This window comes from Anomaloglossus baeobatrachus, chromosome 5 (assembly GCF_048569485.1).
Source record: "Anomaloglossus baeobatrachus isolate aAnoBae1 chromosome 5, aAnoBae1.hap1, whole genome shotgun sequence".
In the NCBI taxonomy this organism is placed as follows: domain Eukaryota; kingdom Metazoa; phylum Chordata; class Amphibia; order Anura; family Aromobatidae; genus Anomaloglossus; species Anomaloglossus baeobatrachus.
The window spans coordinates 14,968,333-14,986,929 of record NC_134357.1 but is presented as its reverse complement, the minus strand read 5'-3'; the positions used below and the strand labels follow the sequence as shown (position 1 = coordinate 14,986,929).

Here is an 18,597-nt window from a genome sequence, read left to right as displayed (position 1 = left end):
TAACTCAGATGTTGTCAATAAACCTATCAGAAGCTTCCAAAGACATGACATCATCATATCAGCTGTCCAATATTGTTTAACGGCATAGTACTCAGTGTATGGAAACATTTGAATATGCAGAAAGTATTAAAAATGCCTGAAAACATTCTCTCTCTCTCTCATTATTCTGGTATTTGGCAAATAGGAACTAAAATGATTTCTAATTAACCTAAAAAGAGAAAGTTTTATTCTGATTTCATGTCAGATAGTGAGAAAACCTGCAGATGTGTCTTTATAGAGAGTGGAGGGAAAAACCTGCAGATGTGTCTTTATAGAGAGTGGAGGGAAAAACCTGCAGATGTGTCTGTATAGAGAGCGGAGGGAAAACCTGTAGATGTTTCTTTCTAGAGAGCGGATGGAAAAACATGCAGATGTGTCTGTATAGAGAGCGGAGGGAAAAACCTGCAGATTTGTCTGTATAGAGAGCGGAGGGAAAAACATGCAGATGTGTCTGTATGGAGAGCGGAGGGAAAAACCTGCAGATGTGTCTGTATAGAGAGCGGAGGGAAAAACCTGCAGATGTGTCTGTATAGAGAGCAGAGGGAAAAACCTGCAGATGTGTCTGTATAGAGAGCGGAGGGAAAAACATGCAGATGTGTCTGTATAGAGAGCGGAGGGAAAAACCTGCAGATGTGTCTGTATAGAGAGTGGAGGGAAAAACCTGCAGATGTGTCTGTATAGAGACCGGAGGGAACAACCTGCAGATGTGTCTGTATAGAGAGCGGAGGGAAAAACCTGTATATGTGTCTGTATAGAGAGCGGAGGGAAAAACCTGCAGATGTGTCTGTATAGAGAGTGGAGGGAAAAACCTGCAGATGTGTCTGTATAGAGAGTGGAGGGAAAAACCTGCAGATGTGTCTGTATAGAGAGCGGAGAGAAAAACCTGCATATGTGTCTTTATAGAGAGCGGAGGGAAAAACCTGCAGATGTGTCTGTATAGAGAGCGAAGGGAAAAACCTGCAGATGTGTCTATATAGAGAGTGGAGGGAAAAACCTGCAGATGTGTCTGTATAGAGAGTGGAGAGAAAAACCTGCAGATGTGTCTTTATAGAGAGCGGAGAGAAAAACCTGCATATGTGTCTTTATAGAGAGCGGAGGGAAAAACCTGCAGATGTGTCTGTATAGAGAGTGGAGGGAAAAACCTGCAGATGTGTCTGTATAGAGAGCGTAGGGAAACTTCTGGTTTGAACTGTATTCAATGTAGAGATCTTTAAAATGGAAAGTCTTTGCACAAACTGGACAATTCCTTTAAGCAGTCATTGTTGATATGATTGGAGAACACTGTACCTTGGGTAAGGCGTACTTTGGCAGCTTCATCTGTGCAAACGGTTCTCGTCTGTAGGAAACGTAATAATGCGGACGTCCTCCGGAGGTGAGCTGCAGTGTAGAGCAAGGCATAGGTTAGACTGGATATACATGAGGCTTTCCACAGACAAGTCTCCTATTTGATTGATATACTTTATAAGAGTAATAGATTATTGACAAACTCAGCTCTGCTACGTCTGTCACTAAGAAACAGTGACATGAAGCGTCAGTAACTTTCCTTCAGGTGGATTGAAGGTGACAGAACGCTGCAGACAATCGTGGACTCCATGAGCCTTGGCGTAGTCATTCATGCCAATCCCATTCCCCGATAAACCAGGTCACCGGCTCTGCTACATCGGCAGGATGAGGATTAGCCACAATTACTGTACATTAGCAGCCGGTAGGAGGTGAGCAACACAGAACCGGTAGATTAGGAAGCAATATATTTCCACAATCTTGGGAGATTACGGGATTACTTCTATCCGCTAATTATTCAAAAAATGCTTGAACTCCCAGCGGGAACAGGCAACGTCAATCTGCAAATACGGGACGAGCATTTTGAGGATCTGTTCCTGTAAATCGGCTCCGGCTACTTGAGAATCTCAGCATCAGTCACATTTAAGAACATGGAAAAGATGGTGTAAAAGGCACAACACTTCAGCAGATTTTTGCACCATGCCCATGTTATAGATCATTTCACTGTGCCTGGTGCAAGGACTATATCTCCAATGGCAATAGGAGAAAAAGAGTGATATACTGCTGGATATGGCTGTACATACAGTGCCTTGCGAAAGTATTAGACCCCTTGAATTTTTCAACCTCTGCCCACATTTCAGGCTTCAAACATAAAAGATAAAAAATTCAATGTTATGGTGAAGAATCAACAACAAGTGGGCACAATGCCAAACGATATGTTTGGCGTAAAAGCAACACAGCTCATCACCCTGAACACACCATCCCCACTGTCAAACATGGTGGTGGCCGCATCATGGTTTGGGCCTGCTTTTCTTCAGCAGGGACAGGGAAGATGGGTAAAATTGACGGGAAGATGGATGGAGCCAAATACAAGACCATTCTTGAAGAAAACCTGTTGGAGTCTGCAAAAGACCTGAGACTGGGACAGAGATTTGTCTTCCAACGAGACAATGATCCCAGACATAAAGCAAAATCTACAATGGAATGGTTCACAAATAAATGTATCCAGGTGTTAGAATGGCCAAGTCACAGTCCAGACCTGAACCCAATCGAGAATCTGTGGAAAGAGCTGAAAACTGCTGTTCACAAACGCCTCCATCCAACCTCACTCAGCTCCAGCTGTTTACAAAGGAAGAATGGGCGAGAATTTCAGCCTCTCCATGTGCAAAACTGATAGACACATACCCCAAGAGACTGCAGCTGTAATCGCAGAAAAAGGCGGCGCTGCAAAGTATTCACTTACAGGGGATGAAGAATATTGCACGCCACAATTTTCAGTTATTTATTTTCTATAAAAGTTTAAAATAAGCAATAAATTTCCTTCATCTTCACAATTGTGTCACTTGTTGATTCTTCACCAGAACATTAACATTTTATCTTTATGTTTGAAGCCTGAAATGTGGGAAAAGGGTGAAGAATTCAAGGGGGCTGAATACTTTCACAAGGCGCTGTATATGGGAGAAAAGATGTTGAGGCTGAAGAGAGATATGTACTCAAGAAAAGGACTATATGTACAGGAAAGGAGCAATGTACTGCAGGATGGGGCGGTATATTATATGTGTATATATATATATATATATATATATATATATATATATATACCGTACATATATACAGAACAGACCAAACGTTTGGACACACCTTCTCATTCAAAGAGTTTTCTTTATTTTCATGACTCTGAAAATTGTAGATTCACATTGGAGACATCAAAACTATGAATTACCACATGTGGGATGAAATACTTAACAAAAAAGTGTGAAACAACTGAAAATATGTCTTATATTCTAGGTTCTTCACAGTAGCCTCCTTTTGCTTTGATTACTGCTTTGCACACTCTTGGCATTCTCTTGATGAGCTTCAAGAGGTAGTCGCTGGAAAATGGTTTTCCAACAGTCTTGAAGGATTTCCCAGAGATGCTTAGCACTTGTTGGCCCTTTTGCCTTCACTCTGCGGTCCAGCTCACCCCAAACCATCTCGATTGGGTTCAGGTCTGGTGACTGTGGAGGCCAGGTCATCTGGCGTAGCCCCCATCACTCTCCTTCTTAGTCACATAGCCCTTACACAGCCTGGAGGTGTGTTTGGGGCCATTGTCCTGTTGAAAAATAAATGAAGGTCCAACTTAACGCAAACCGGATGCAATAGCATGCCGCTGCAAGATGCTGTGGTAGCCATGCTGGTTCTGTATGCCTTCAATTTTGAATGAATCCCCAACAGTGTCACCAGCAAAGCCCCCCCACACCATCACACCTCCTCCTCCATGCTTCACGGTGGGAACCAGCCATGTAGAATCCATCCATTCACCTTTTCTACAAAGACACAGTGGTTGGATCCAAAGATCTCAAATTTGCACTCATCAGAGCAAAGCACAGATTTCCACTGGTCTAATGTCCATTTCTTGTGTTCTTTAGCCCAAACACGTCTCTTCTGCTTGTTGCCTGTCCTTAGCAGTGGTTTCCTAGCAGCTATTTTACCATAAAGACCTGCTGCACAAAGTCTCCTCTTAACAATTGTTCTAGAGATGTGTCTGCTGCTAGAACTCTGTGTGGCATTGACCTTGTCTCTAATCTGAGCTGCTGTTAGCCTGCGATTTCTGAGGCTGGTGACTCGGATAAACTTATCCTCCGCGGCACAGGTGACTCTTGGTCTTCCTTTCCTGGGGCAGTCCTCATGGAGCCAGTTTTTTTGTAGCGTTTGATGGTTTTTGCCACTGAACTTGGGGACACTTTCAAAGTTTTTCTAATTTTTTGGACTGACTGACTTTTATTTCTTAAAGTAATGATGGCAACTCGTTTTTCTTTACTTTGCTGCCTTTTTCTTGCCATAATACAAATTCTAACAGTCTATTCAGTAGGACTATCCGCCGTGTATCCACCAGACTTCTGCACAACACAACTGATGGTCCCAGCCCCATTTATAAGGCAAGAAATCCTACTTATTAAACCTGACAGGGCACACCTGTGAAGTGAAGACCATTTCCGGTGACTACCTCTTGAAGCTCATCAAGAGAATGCCAAGAGCGTGCAAAGCAGTAATCAAAGCAAAAGGTGGCGACTGTGAAGAACTTAGAATATAAGACATATTTTCAGTTGTTTCACACTTTTTTGTTAAGTATATATATACACACACACATACTATATATACACATATACAGTATATATGGATTGTTGTACTGCAGTATGAGGCTGTGTATAGTAATTAGAAAAGTGTAAATGTGATTCTTTTGACCACAGCAGCACAGGTGGGAACAATGAGATATCAGAACCAACCACCCTCAGTACTAAAAATCAGAATAATCAACCAGCAAAAAGCCATCAGTATCAGTCTCCATTAAATTCAATGGGAGTTACAGGAATTAAGGAGATCTGACAACTTGTCTTTGGGGAATGGAAACTATTTTCTGGATACTGGGAACCATTGCTCTTTGATTTCGGAAAGTCCAAGGAGCTGAACCCTACTCATCAGCCTGACAAAGAATATGCAATAAAACTGTGATTTCTTAAAAACTCCATTAATGGGTAATAAAAAAAAGTATTTGAGGTGGACAGACCCCATCACCGATCCCTAGATGTCAATGGCTGCTCTTGATTGATCACATGCTCTCAAGAAATATTTTACTCCCCAAATTGTATTTCTTTGTTATTATTCATAAGTTATTCCTATTCTTGGTCCTCATCAAGGATATTAGACTTTCAGAGCATGAAGGATGTCCTATTATGGGATGTGCACCAGTCATTTGCACCTAGTTAGTGAATATTGATGGCTGATGGGTCATTCCTTGAGACTTTCCACTGGCCAAAAAAAACTCCCAGCGTTCCTTCAGATAAAGCTTTAAAAAGTGCGTGATTTGTCTTGTTCAAAAGCTGTTTGACTAGCAGAGCTGCGTGCACTGGACGGATCGTGCTTCGCAGTATTAATGTACTCATACATATGTATGCTGCTTATTTTCCGTACAATAGCAGTTAGCGGTTCACTAGAGATGACTTGTTTAAGGGCATTTGTACTAAGCTCAGTCCTGACATCTGTCTCCACGCTTACTGCATGTTTTTATTAAGATGTTACATTGGTGGAAATTTTGAGTCCTTTACACCTTTTTATTGCACAAAATGTATTTTGTATATATATAAAAAACACTTAGTTAAGTTATAAATATGTAGGTGTTTGGCTTCTACATCTTATATGTATTACAAAATTGCTTATAATATGTATTACAACATTGCAAGTTGCTCAATGCTTATATGTATTACGACATTGCAAGCTGCTCAATGCTTATATGTATTACAACATTGCAAGCTGCTTAATGCTTATATGCATTACAACATTGCAAGCTGCTCAATGCTTATATGTATTACAACATTGCAAGCTGCTCAATGCTTATATGTATTATTACAACATTGCAAGCTTCTCAATGCTTATATGTATTACAATAGTGCAAGCTGCTCAATGCTTATATGTATTACAACACTGCAAGCTGCTCAATGCTTATATGTAATACAACATTGCAAGCTGCTCAATGCTTATATGTATTACGACATTGCAAGCTGCTCAATGCTTTTATGTATTACAACATCGCAAGCTGCTCAATCCTTGTATGTGTTACAATAGTGCAAGCTGCTCAATGCTTATATGTATTACAACATTGCAAGCTGCTCAATCCTTGTATGTATTACAATAGTGCAAGCTGCTCAATGCTTATATGTATTACAACATTGCAAGCTGCTCAATCCTTGTATGTGTTACAATAGTGCAAGCTGCTCAATGCTTATATGTATAAATAACATTGCAAGCTGCTAAATGCTTATATGTATTACAACATTGCAAGCTGCTCAATGCTTATATGTATTACGACATTGCAAGCTGCTCAATGCTTATATGTATTACAGCATTGTAAGCTGCTCAATGCTTATATGCATTGCAACATTGCAAGCTGCTCAATGCTTATATGCATTACAACATTGCAAGCTGCTCAATGCTTATATGTATTATTACAACATTGCAAGCTGCTCAATGCTTATATGTATTAAAACATTGCAAGCTGCTCAATGCTTATATGTATTATAACATTGCAAGCTGCTCAATGCTTATATGTATTACAACATCGCAAGCTGCTCAATCCTTGTATGTGTTACAATAGTGCAAGCTGCTCAATGCTTATATGTATTACAACATTGCAAGCTGCTCAATCCTTGTATGTATTACAATAGTGCAAGCTGCTCAATGCTTATATGTATTACAACATTGCAAGCTGCTCAATGCTTTTATGTATTACAACATCGCAAGCTGCTCAATCCTTGTATGTGTTACAATAGTGCAAGCTGCTCAATGCTTATATGTATTATAACATTGCAAGCTGCTAAATGCTTATATGTATTACGACATTGCAAGCTGCTCAATGCTGATATGTATGATAGCATTGCAAGCTGCTCAATGCTTATATGTATTATAACATTGCAAGCTGCTAAATGCTTATATGTATTACAACATTGCAAGCTGCTCAATGCTTATATGTATTACGACATTGCAAGCTGCTCAATGCTTATATGTATTACAGCATTGCAAGCTGCTCAATGCTTATATGCATTGCAACATTTCAAGCTGCTCAATGCTTATATGTATTAAAACATTGCAAGCTGCTCAATGCTTATATGTATTACAACATTGCAAGCTGCTCAATGCTTACATGTATTACAACATTGCAAGCTGCTCAATGCTTACATGTATTACAACATTGCAAGCTGCTCAATGCTTATATGTATTATAACATTGCAAGCTGCTCAATGCTTATATGTATTACAACATTGCAAGGTGCTCAATGCTTATATGTATTATGACATTGCAAGCTGCTCAATGCTTATATGTATGACAGCATTGCAAGCTGCTCAATGCTTATATGTATTATAACATTGCAAGCTGCTCAATGCTTATATGTATTACAACATTGCAAGCTGCTCAATGCTGTTCAGAGTCAATCTGTAACATCTGTGACGGTTTCCGCTTTGGCCACTGGGCAATGCCACGCTGTTGTTGCGGGTGATGCTTTATAGCACCAATCCTATCTTATTACTGCGACTTGTGGTTCTGTCCAGTCTGGAAGCTACAGGGATAATCTTGTTTTTGTCTGCTGTCAGCACTGGGTGGGGCTGTTCTATATAAAGCCCAGAGAGCCAGCTCCCACTGCCAGTCAATAGAGTGTCTATCCTACTTTGTGCCTCTGTCCTGAGCGTCTGTATTTTGATCTGATTTTCCTGTTCATTGACCTCGCCTTTACATTTGACCACCCTCTTGTTGTTTGATTTTGTTCCTGACGTGACCTCCTGGATCTGACCCGGCTCCCTGACTATCCCTCTTGCCAGCCAGACCTACAAAACAGCAGCTGCCTCTGTGGTCCTTATCAGGGGACCTCTGTCTACAGGGGTTAAAGGGTGAAGGCCAGAGCAACCGCAGGGTTCTGAGAAACGGAGTAGCTTGTTTGTGGTGACTAGTAACTGTGCGCGCGTGACTAGCTCTTAACAATGTCTTACTGTTGTATTCTGAACATAATCTAGATTCAATCCTGATTGTAGCAAAACAAATAAATTAAAGAAAACAGGAGAAGCTGGAAACTGAACCAACACAGAGCCATGACTGACATTGAGCAGCTTCCAATGAGTTGTAATTAAAAACAAGTCACTCGTCCAATTTATGACAATTGTTTTTTTTTAATTTTGAGTCCAAATTTTAATATGATTCGATTCACAAAAAAATCTATGCCTGTCAGGCGCTATTTTACTGAATTCTGTTGAGGTCTAGGAAGAGGTTAAGAAATAATAAATATTTACGCTCCCCTGTCCTTCATCTGTCCTGCCGTCGCCACCTCCTGCCCCTCCGGTCATTGCATCTTCCAGCTTTCGTTGGACGCAATGGGCATCAATCCATATAACTGTCGTGCGGTGTTCAGCATTGCACTTGTTGTGTGCCATGGCATAGTCTGACAGACAGCCTGGGATCACTTGGTTGCACAGCCTGTCATGGGCATCCGCTGGTTCTGACTTCATTCCTCTCCAGTACAGCAGGAGTTAAGTCCTGCTGGCTTGTGATCATTTGCTGGGGGCTCAGGTTGCTGATCACCAGCCGCCTTCACCCTTTTTAAAAGCTCTGGATACCAGGGCTGAGTGCCGGATATAGCTTTGCTTCCTCGGTTCCTGTGGTTTTCCTTTTTTATAGTGATCTACAAGTTGTGGTTCTGCGTGGTGTGTGAGTCCTCCAGTTGTGCATTTATTGCCACCCCTTTTTGCTTTACTCCCCAGTTCACATACTGTCCCTCTTTTTTGTTTAAGTGCAGTGTGCATGAGTTTTCGTTTGTCTGTGCCTACTTGTGGGGTTTTGGTTACTGGAATTTCGATACGCTCCTTGAGTGGGACGAGGAGTAGTATCAGGGCTCAGACAAGAGATAGGGCCACGCTGGGGGCTCAAACCTGGCTACCATCAAGTCTGCTTTCGAGATAATGGACAATGGAGGAGCCCCAGTCTTAGGGTCAGTCTAGGAGCCCGTCTGCCATCTGTACATACCCCGTGACAGTAACACACCCTCCGTGACCATGAGATGCCTTATCACGGGCAGAGCATCCAAAGACAACGAAGGACAGAAAATATGAAAATCGGACGAAGGAACATGCAAAGTGAAGACTGTGACTGAAGTAACAGGATAGGTGAGGACTGTGCCTGGGGCAAATGAGGACAATCCTTTACTATTTTTTCTCTTTTTACCGGTCCCTTGTTTATTATGCTTTGCGGTCTGGAGATATTGAAGTATAACAAACCTCTTTTTGGGGCACTTTAAATTTTTAATGAATTGAGTTAAATTTTTCAGCCAATTCGGACGAATAGAAACAGAAACAAAACTTCTCTCATCTCTAGATGCAAAACATTTAAGTTGCAGAAGACAAACGGTTAACCATTAATAATAATAACAACATATGCAAAGATGGCCGTCAACATCTTAATAAAAGGATGCAGCAAACACGGAGACAGATGTCAGGACTGAGCTTAGCACCAATTCCCTGAAACAAGTCGTCTCTAGTGACCCGCTAACTGCTGCAGTAGAGAAAACAAGCCGCATGCATATGTATAAGCCCATTAGCACCGAGACGCACGCTTTGGCCCGTGGACGCGGCTCTGCTAGAAATGCTGCTCTTCTTTTAACATACGGTAATTCATGTAATACAAACATAACAGGGGGTGAAGAGGTGAAGACGGTAATGGTGATGGCCACTTAGATTATGGTGAGGGTCTAGTTATAGGAAGCGCAGGAGTTGCAGACGATTCTGGGCCCCGGTGCTGGTACCTCCATGGTCTGACCAGTGGTCCAGTTCTGTAGTGACAGAGAAGCACATTGATAGTTGACACAAGTGACAAGGCCTATGGGGGTGAAACATTGCTCCTCACTTCTTCTCCAGTGGCTACTAGATCACCTTGGTTTGCGGTCACCAGTTCCTATGCAGAGCGCAGCAGTTGACATGAGTTTGATATTGGCTGCTGTGTTTTGCTTTGTGTCAGAAGGTTCATGAACGACACATCCGAGCACCCACGATGCTCGGCCGAATACCGAGTGTACACGAACACCTCGAAGCACGCTCACTCAGCATAACTATCCTCCTCTCGCCAAAAAGATTTCTCCATCAAGGAATGCCACTGATCATCATGAATTGGACAAACATAAACATGCGTCATGCAATTTACGGAGAAATTCCAAGCAAACTGCGAAAGGGAAGGGAATGCCTGTGGCTAGGAAAGGGGGAGATGGTGACTAAACCTACTGATGACCCCTGGCTATCCTCACCATCCTAGGTAGGTTCCACACCTATGCGCCGAGCAGGCTATCTGTCCCTGGCTGACCCTGAGCTAAGTCCTAGCTAGGGAACGGAGGGGATGAGCACTTAGTCAACCCCACTAAGCTCTAAAGAAGACACAGAGATAACAAACAGGGGAAAGTATAGAAATAACTGATCGCCAGATGACTCAGGGAAAGGAACTGCAACAACATCAAAGTTTCTTCAGATGAATATGTGCCGCACAGGGCTATGGGGTACTTGGTCTTGGGCGGTATATTTACGGGGACAGATCACTAGATGGCCGTTGCCCGGTTCCATGACCCTGGGGGGTCGCTTTAAAAGGGGGTTATGTACAGGGGAGTATTTACAAAGTTTGTATCGTGACGCCACTTGCGGGTTGCGGTTATGGTGATGGAACCGCTGCTGCTCAGTTTCTCTCCGCTGGAGCTGATGTTGGTGGCAGCCTGGATGTTGGGCCCTCTGCAAGTAGGGTCGGGGTCCCAGGGGGTAGGTGATGGAGTTAGGCACAGAAATAAGGTAGGCCACACAAGGGATTGCAGTGTAACTGGGTTCTTTATTCACGGCAGCTTGATGACTAGTACCCGGAGGAAGGCTGGTGTTCACCGCTGGTTCCCTTAGTCCCAGTGCCGGTTTAGTGACCTGGTGGTTTCTTTCCACACCTTTCTGCACCTTTCTCTAGTTTGTGGGTCCACATGGCTTGGAGCATCTGGGGTCCCCTCCTAGTTGTTTCTTGGTCTTTAGTCCATATGGCGGGCAGTTTGAACTCTGTAGGGTCGTGTTCTGTTCCTATCCCTGGCTCTCCCATTACTGCTGGTGCCCCCGAACTTTACGGTCAGTGAGGTCCTGGATGGCCCCCTCACTGTGCAGATTTTATCAGCTCTGCCAGGAGCATTTGCTTGACCTAGGGCTCTGTACCCCGTCGGTGCTATGGTTCCGGGACTACTCCGCTGTTCTCCACCAGCAACCACATGCCTGGGCCCTCAGGTCACCGTTACACTCCCGTCAGTGTGGTCACGTCCGACTCCTCTCACTTCCACCTCCTGATTCTCTCTCCTCACTCACTGACTGTTTGTCCCCTCCCACCTGGTTGTCGTCTAGTGGACTGGATCGGCTACACCCCTGGGTGGCCATCCATTGGGTCCAATTCTAGTCTGTCACCAGTCGTTGGGGATGGGAAAAACTGGGAATGTAGTATGTTTTGGTGTTACCGGCACTGGTCTTCCACGTTTCTAGGGGTAGGCCCTGCATCTTTGACAGGATGCAGTACCTTGTACCTCCTGATGGTTTCAGGGGCGCTACAAATACAAGCTGACTGCTTGCACTGAAGACTTGTTAAGGGTATTAGACCTATCACCAGCACAGAGTAATGGGAAATGAGGGTGTATAAATAAACAAAGGGAAGTGCTGATGAAAAACAGCTGAAAAGGTGAGGATATCCACAGGGTCCTAAAGAGAAAATGATTAACCCCAAGCAGGGAAAAAGGGAAAGTCAGAGAGCAGCTTGTGTAGCCAAAACTACAGGACTATCTGTCAAGTGTGACCGCCACGTAACAAGAGGAGTCGCCATCAGTTACATAACTACAATAGGAGCAGGGGTTGCAATTGGAACCAAGGAGGCCCAAAAAGTCCCTTTAGTCTATATGAAAAGGCCAATGCTATTAAAGACTTGCATTGATTCGGGACCCCATTGGAGCATTTGCTTTTTGGCTTATGATCTTTAAGTTACTCCACTGGGCGCTACGTCTCATCATGCCCCCATTGCCCCTCATGTTGTCAGAGTTGGGTGCTAATGGCATGAAAATGCCGAAAGTGGCAAAGTCTTTGTACAGTTTTCTGGGGGTAAAAGCTTTGATGAGCAGGGGCCATCGTTACTGATTAACACAAAGTGACCGAATCTGGGAGCAATCAAGTTATTTAAAGCCTCCTACGTCTGTGCGCGGAGACTTCAGGAGAGAAGAAATGAAGCCCCATGAAAAGTCCGGGAGGAACGTGTTCTGATGGATCCAATCATTCTTCAGCCAAAAGCGCTTTCCACAACATTCTCCAGCGTGAAGCAAACAATTAAGCTCAGGGGATACAATTAGTGGAGGAGAGATAAGCATATTGCTCATTTACTTCAAGAAAACCTAATTACTTGGTGTAGGCGATGTTGAGAAACCAAGTCATGGATCAAGCCGGAGAACCCTTCAGTGAATTACCGCAACGCACAGGATCCAGGCCGGTGCATGATCAGGCGGCATTCAGCTGGATAGGCCGTATGCCAATCATACGTCTAGAGAGAGCCAAGACAAAGGGAAGTGGTCCACTGCGGCCACTTGGGGAAGACTTGGGAAGAGCAGCCAGAAAGCTGCAAGTGGCCCGTAGTGAATACATAAGCAATGGATGCAATCTGCATGATTTAGATACAACTGGAAAATAAGTAGCGCAAAAAAATCACCAAGAAGAATAATACCGCCCTAATCAATACAGCAGTGATACACATCTACGTATCAAGCTCATATCTATCCATCTGGACTGAGGCAGGTGCCTAAGGAGGCTACAGAAGCTGTGGCGGCAGGTACAGGCGAGGGGCGAGGTAACTGATATTTTGTTGTTCTTTAGCCTTTTCATAAACCATAATAACCTTGCAAAAAAAAAAATGTCTGGACGCTATTTTGCTGGATTCCCAAGAATTCAGATTGACAGAATATACAATTTGTTTTGTAAAATTCTAATCAAACTCAATTAGTTTACAATTGTTTCACTTATCCTTGATATTTTCCTGAGCTGAGAAATGGCAGCTCACATCCAGCCTGATACTCTGTGACAGATAGACCACTGTTACGTGGGACTATGGGGATAGCGGGTTATTGGGGCCCCTATGCTGACCCTCAGACTTGGGGACCCTGTGCTATCCCTATTCTCAGAGATACCCCTAATGGTGGGGATGCTTGAGTCTCCTTCCTGGCCCTGCTCCTGACCAGCCCTGATCTTATATCCACTCCTTCTCACCCAGGGGAGGGCTGGGACAGGAGTGTGATTTAACCCATAGAAATAGACAAATAGGGTGTGACGGGGTCCATCTCCCATATCACACAATCAACAGAGCGAGAGATGAGTGAGCAATCCAAGAATATTTATTCCAAGCATATCAAATGGTCCATAAAATAATCCACCATACAGAGGGTAAAAATAGTCCAGAAATAAGAATATAGTCCAGTAAGCGATAAATGTCCAGGTCTTTCTGAGGAGCCGCAGCTTCAGCCCAGAGGATCAATCTTCTTCCTTCTTTCTTCAAGTTCTCAAACAGACTGCTTCTCTCTTCTGCTCAGCCAGACTGACCAATTCTTAAGGTAAGCAGAGTTTAGGTGGATCCCAGGACCCCCTCCCCCCAACTTAGGAACAAAATCCCAGTAGGGGAGGGATTATACCTGCAAACAGGACAATGTACACACAAGGAATACTGAATGGACAGTGAACCACGCTTAAATTAGAAACCTACACAGCATGATACACAATCCCCCATATTCCACCATTGCACAGGGGAAACCATAACGCTGTCACACAGCATGCACACACAGGTATAAGACAAGAAGATATTAGGAGGAAAACAAGAGCAGGGAGGAAACAACAAGACGACAGTTAAACTTGACAACAACACCAAGCACAAAGCAACTCTTTCTCCAGGAAATCTAGGACACCACAACTCACAGACCAAACTATAGTCGGCATGGGTGTAAGATCTCCTCCAACCTAAGTATGCAAGGAGCAGAAGTAATTGGCTTCCTTACAACATGTGATCCCAGAAGGTTAACTCCTGCAAGCCTGTTTAAGAATGAGTACACAGCTGGTTGATGCCCGAGTCTGCCTGTGAAGATCAGAAACACCAGAGAAACCATCGGGTAGAGTGTCAGTATCTGCAATGTGAACAGAGCCTGACAGTCAGTGAGTCTTGTGTAAAAGTCTGAGTGACAACCACAAAGACCGAGTTTCAGGATTTTGGACCAGTTTGTACTTTGCATAACAAATGTGGTACTAAGATGGGAAATTATCTTGTTTGTAAAATGCTACAAAGTAAATATCATTTTCAACAATTATTAATTCTCTTGGGTAGTACAGATCTGTACAGATAAAGCTCTACACTGACAAGCAAAAGGGTAACAATGTTTTGCACTTTTGAATTTCAGGCTCCATATCTCTCCATCCTCTACAGCTTTGAGCGTGAGATGACCTTCATTTTATAGACAATCATCTTGGCTATCTCATACATAAATTTGACTTGCAATTATGTAGCATATGATTACTTATGTTATACAGAGTAGACCCACCTCAAAAACTCAATTTGCACACAGCCTTATAGCCTGGAGCAAAGCCGGACTGGGACTAGACTTCAGCCCTGGTATTTCATAAAGCACACAAGCCCACATAGTAATACTAGTAATATTACTAGCCCATACCTGCATCCCTAGATGGGGGTCTCTATTACAAGTTTTGGGTTCCCTCACATTAGAGGAAATCAAAATTCCCTAATTATAAAATGCATGTGAGACCACTTTTCTCCTGATTAACACTAGAACTACAGAGGTAGTCATTTTGACTACTTTGCACCATGTATTTCTATATAGCTGTCACGAGTCCAGTAGTTCTAGTGTTAATAGGCCACACCGTATCCCCCATTACAAAAATAAAACAATGCATGATATAGCCGGTGCAGGGCGCAGGGTAGGCTCAGGACTAAGTGAATTTAGAGGGAAGATCGGGGGAAGTACTGCAGCCCTGGGGGGCAACACCAGCAGCTCCAGCAGCACAGTGCTCCAGCAGCTCCAGCAGCACCAGCAGCACCAGCAGCTCCAGCAGCTCCTGCAGCACAGTGCTCCAGCAGCTCCAGCAGCACCAGCAGCACCAGCAGCTCCAGCAGCTCCAGCAGCACAGTGCTCCAGCAGCTCCAGCAGCTCGAGCAGCACAGTGCTCCAGCAGCTCCAGCAGCACCAGCAGCTCCAGCAGCACAGTGCTCCAGTAGCTCCAGCAGCTCCAGCAGCACCAGCAGCTCCAGCAGTACCAGCAGCTCCAGCAGCTCCAGCAGCTCCAGAAGCACAGTGCTCCAGCAGCTCCAGCAGCACCAGCAGCTCCAGTAGCTCCAGCAGCTCCAGCAGCACAGTGCTCCGCTCAGAAATAGAAATATAATATTTCAAAGACAACAAAGCTGTAGGATAATTTCTATGTCTGATTATAAATCTCTAAATAATAATAAAGCCACACAACTACCAAATGCCACTGTCATGATCCAGGACTGGAATTCTCCGCTCCAGAGTTTCCCGGACCCGGCCTGGTCATGTCAGGGGTTAACTCCCATTAGCCTTGTTCCAGTTTCAGGAGACACTATATCTGGGCGCTGCACCAGCATTCCAGTGCTGGTTATAGTTTTGCTCTGCAGCCTGTGACTGGCTCTAGTGAGATTTCCTGTTTCACCTGACTCCTAGTTACCGTGTCCTGACCTGTACCCTTCCCCGTTCGTCCATCTGTCCCAGTCCCTGACTTCCCTCTCCTGTTATTTGTTTTCCCATCCTGGTTCATCCTCCTTCCCATGTTTGTGTCCCCACCGGTCTTGTCTTCTGTTCCCTGCGCCCTTTGTGTTCCCCTCTGCATACCTGATCTCCTGGCATCTGACCTCAGTTCTGTTTTCTGACCTGATCTTCATCCTCTCTCTGCAGTGACTTGACTTCCTGGCTAGATCTTGACTGCTTGACTACTCTATTGCCCCCTGGTGGTTCACCTGTGAACTGCCTCCTTAAGTTACTCTGCTGTACTTCAGCCTCCTTTCTGTTACAGTATTACTTTGTCTCTCCTTGACTACACTGCTGCCACCTAGTGGGGAGTCACACCAGCCCTTTATACAGCCACAAAACAAGCAACAGTGCCACCTCTGTGCCTCTACAAAGTAATAGTGCCCCATGTGCCTCTTCATAGTAATATTCCCCACTTTGTGCCTCTTCATAGTAATTGTGCCCTCTCTGTCTCTCTTCATACTAATTGTGACCCCTCTGTGCCTATTCATAATAATAACAACGCTTTTGCCTCTTTTTAGTAATATTGCCCATTTTGTGCCTCTTCATAGTAATATTACCCATTTTGTCTCTTCTAAGTAATATTGCCCCTTTTGCCTCTTCATAGTAATATTGCCCCTTTTTCCTCTTCTTAGTAATATTGCCTCTTTTGCCTCTTCATAGTAATATTGCCCCTTTTGCCTCTTCATAGTAATATTGGCCACTTTGTGCCTCTTCTTAGTAATATTGCCCCTTTTGCCTCTTCTTAGTAATATTGCCCCTTTTTCCTCTTCTTAGTAATATTGCCCCTTTTGCCTCTTCTTAGTAATATTGCCCCTTTTGCCTCTTCTTAGTAATATTGCCCCTTTTGCCTCTTCTTAGTAATATTGGCCACTTTGTGCCTCTTCTTAGTAATATTGCCCCTTTTGCCTCTTCTTAGTAATATTGCCCCTTTTGCCTCTTCTTAGTAATAGTGCCCCCTCTTCATCTCTTCTTAATAATAGTGTCCCTTCTGTGCCTCTTCTTAGTAATGGAGCCCTCAAGGTGCTTATTTATTGCACTTTTGCCTCTGTTTAGTAATAGTAACCCCCTTCTTGCCTCTATTTAGTGAAACCTAATATAGTATTAACAAATACTGGAATTAAAACATTACATTCATTCATTCATTCATTCATTCAATTTGTCATTTGCATTTAAATAGAAAAACTAAGGTGAAAAAAAGACAAACAATGCTTTAAATAAAATGCTAACACTATGTTAAGGACGTTTGCCCCGAAATGTAAGAGACACAAATAAGAGAAATACCGACCCTGTCTGGGGGTCACACGGGCCTAATGTCATTGGCCAAAATAAAAAAAATCAAAGTCCGGCTGTCATAGCTGTGCCCCCCTCTGGGGAGATCTCTGGAGAGTCTGGGACCAGAAGGTCACAACGCCTTATTATGCACAGGTCTGCAGCTTGGTGCTGTAGGGGTTACGGACTCTGTCCTATCTTGCTGTCCTTTGTAGCCTTAATCTCAGCTGCAGCTCTTTTGTGACCAACCCTCCTTCACTATAAAAAGTCACATGTCTTACCATCTGATGCCAGTTATAGAATATTATTCTTATGCTGACCACTTTGGAAGGAGCCAGTCTCTGGAAGAAGCTGTGGCGTTGTGACTATTGCAACATTATTGGTATTTTGCTGCATTAAAGACACATGGAGTGTTTTCCTTTGTGTATCTTTTCCCTCTGTCTGTCTCCCTTACCTTGTGTTATATTATTCCAGTGGTGAGACTAGTGCTCTCGCAGGCCTTCTCCCTAGCCAGGTAGTGCTCAGGGCAAGTGATGGCCTAGGCACGTGGCGGTGACGAGGGGAAGGGCCCGTATAGGGACGTTAGAGAGTTTAGGGTAAAGACTCCGGTGAGCTTCAGGATGTGTCAACTCTCCCCTCTTTATATTGCCAGGGCCTTCCTTTTATATCATCCTTGTTGTTACCCCTGTATTGTGCCGCACGCTGTTATTATTATTGTAATGGTGAGACTAGTGCTCTTGCCGCCGTCCTTCTCACTAGCCAGGGTGAGTTCAGGGCAAGTGATGGCCTAGGAAAAGGACCCGCATAGGGATGTTAGGGAGTTTAGAATACAGACTCAGGTGAGTTACAGGAGGTGGCCCCTCTTTATACCATCAGGGCTTTCCTTTTATACCATCCCTGTTTTTACCCCTGTATTGTGCCGCATGCTGTTGTTGTTATTATTATTGTAGTGGTGAGACTAGTGTTCTTGTGGGCCTTGTCACTAGACATCTTGAGTTCATAACAAGTGATGGCCTAGGGGAAGGACCCACATAGGGATATTAGGGAGTATAGACTCAGGTAAGTTGCAGGAGGTGTCCCCTCTCCGCTCTTTATACCATCAGAGACTTCCTTTTATACCATCCCTGTTGTTACACCTGTATAGTGCTGCATGCTGTTATTATTGTAGTGGTGAGACTAGTGTTCTCACCAGCCTTCTCACTAGCCAGGGTGAGTTCAGGGCAAGTGATGGTCTAGGCACATGAGAGTTGCAGGAGGTGTCCCCTCTCCCCTTTTTATACCATCAGGGCCTGCCTTTTATACCATTCCTGTATTGTGTCGCACACCGAGAATCTGTATGCTCCAGTGTGATGCTGGCCTTACATCCTGGAGGGGAAGAATAGGGTGTCAGTGCTTTGCAAGGTTCACTTAAGAGG

At 43.9% G+C, this 18,597-nt stretch overlaps 1 protein-coding gene across 1 annotated transcript in view; it reads right to left on the bottom strand.

Annotated features, from left to right (window-relative positions):
- The window catches only part of SORCS1 (sortilin related VPS10 domain containing receptor 1), an 807,859-nt gene that overhangs the window by 246,896 nt on the left and 542,366 nt on the right, over positions 1-18,597 (bottom strand). Inside the window, 1 exon segment of the mRNA XM_075348232.1 lies at positions 1,327-1,416. Within this exon segment, the coding sequence (XP_075204347.1) occupies positions 1,327-1,416 (90 nt within the window).